Below are 2,103 nucleotides of genomic sequence, written 5' to 3'. Positions count from 1 at the left end.
AAAATAGGGATATTTTGGGTTTGGGAGGGGAGGGGGGAGTAAGGTGAGGTCTGCGGCAGGTTGGGGAGACAAGCTGGGTCGCTAAAAGGAAAAGGAACCCAAGGAGTGCCGGCAAAAGGTGCCAGTCCTGGTAGCAGCGGGTCGGGTGTGGAAGGTGGCGGTGTACAGGTCCTGCTGAGGGCGGGTCTGCCGGGCCCGTAGCCAACCGTCAAGATCGTTTGGTCTGTGGTGACGGGGATGGCGGGGAGAGGGGGTGGCGGCGGCGGCGGGGGGGGCGGGGGCTATGAGGTCCCCCCGGGGCTACAGGAGCTGCTGATAGAGTTCACGGTGGCGGTGTTAGTGGAGCGGCCCCCCGACCTTATCGCCTACGCCAGCGAGTACTTCAGTAGGCTCTACGAAGACCGGTCGGCGCAACAGACACAGCCCGTTGAGACCACGGCCTACACCGATGAGGAGGAGGACGACGATGATGAGCCCATGCCAGGTAGATTAAAGAGACAGGTAGCTCTCTCTCTCTCTCTCCCTCTTTCCCTCTCTCTCTCTCTCTCTCTCTCTCTCTCTCTCCACTGATGAGGATGTCATGTAATGAGTCTCTCTCTCTCTCTCTCCACTGATGAGGATGTCATGTAATGAGTCTCTCTCTCTCTCTCTCTCTCTCTCTCCACTGATGATGCCAGGTAATGATTCTCTCTCTCTCTCTCTCTCTCTCTCTCCACTGATGATGCCAGGTAATGATTCTCTCTCTCTCTCTCTCTCTCTCTCTCTCTGTCTCCACTGATGAGGATGTCATGTAATGAGTCTCTCTCTCTCTCTCTCCACTGATGATGCCAGGTAATGATTCTCTCTCTCTCTCTCTCTCTCTCTCTCTCTCTCTCCACTGATGATGCCAGGTAATGATTCTCTCTCTCTCTCTCTCTCTCTCTCTCTCTCTCTCCACTGATGATGCCAGGTAATGATTCTCTCTCTCTCTCTCTCTCTCTCTCTCTCTCTCTCTCTCTCTCTCACACACACACACACACACACACACACACACACACACACACACACATATCACCACTCTGGCACCAACACCCACCGTCCATATTGAATACATGTCATGGTAGATCAGTAACGTTTTTTTTTAATTCAAATCCTCAAACTGTTCCCTGCCCCAGCCGGGAATCGAACCTGCGTCCATTAGGATAGCAGACCACCCCTCTGTCGATCCAGGCACCACAATTACCACTACCACCACCACAGTAACTACCACAATTACCGTACCACCGCCACCACAACTACCACTACCACCACCACAGTAACTACCACAATTACCGTACCACCGCCACCACAACTACCACAATTACCACCACCACAACTACCACAATTACCACCACCACAACTACCACAATTACCACCACCACCACAACTACCAGCATCACCACCACAGTCACCACTACCACAACTGCTACTAGTATTACCACCACAACCACCACAACTACCACCACAACCACAACATCAAGATCTGTGAGTGTGGTTAAATATCATCAAAGGGAGGAGGAGGAGGAGGAGGAGGAGGAGACATGGAGGAAAGTAGGAAGGGAGGAGAAGGCTTAACTCTTGCATGGTGGGAAGAAGTCTAGTAATATAAGAAAGTATTTATGTAACATTCCTTTCACTCGACCGGTCACCTCTTTCTCTCCTCCGGGTTACATTTCCTCCCCCCTGTGCCACACCCACGCCCACACCAGCAGACTGAGCCGCCCTGTATACCGATGTGATTCCCTTGGGTGGGTTGCAGGACCCTGAGAGAGAGAGAGAGAGAGAGAGAGAGAGAGAGAGAGAGAGAGAGAGAGAGAGAGAGAGAGATCATTACATGGCATCATCATCGTCACAGAGAGAGAGAGAAACAGATAGGTAGATATATAGACAGAACGTAGATTGGTAGATAAAGAATAGATAGATAGATAGATAGGTAGGTAGGTAGAGAGAGAGAGAGAGAATTGGTCATGGAGGGGTGAGTTAGAGTCAATCACCGGGACGAGGGTTGGGGTCAGGGGTCATGTTAGGTCAGAGAGAGAGAGAGAGAGAGAGAGAGAAAGAGAGAGAGAGAGAGACGGACGAATA

The 2,103-nt window shown here is 51.6% G+C and overlaps 1 protein-coding gene across 1 annotated transcript in view; it reads left to right on the top strand.

Moving 5' to 3' along the window:
* Nucleotides 1–237: 237 nt before the first annotated feature.
* The window catches only part of Pka-R2 (cAMP-dependent protein kinase type II regulatory subunit), a 168,133-nt gene continuing 166,267 nt past the window's right edge, over nt 238–2,103 (top strand). The window contains exon 1 of the mRNA XM_080269800.1: nt 238–484. Within this exon, the coding sequence (XP_080125926.1) occupies nt 238–484 (247 nt within the window). The remainder of the gene's footprint in view (nt 485–2,103) is intronic.

The sequence above is a fragment of the Coenobita brevimanus genome, chromosome 37 (assembly GCF_032717465.1).
Source record: "Coenobita brevimanus isolate Jiangsu-jjx chromosome 37, ASM3271746v2, whole genome shotgun sequence".
Classification (NCBI taxonomy): Eukaryota; Metazoa; Arthropoda; class Malacostraca; order Decapoda; family Coenobitidae; genus Coenobita; species Coenobita brevimanus.
This window is presented reverse-complemented; position numbering and strand designations above follow the sequence as displayed.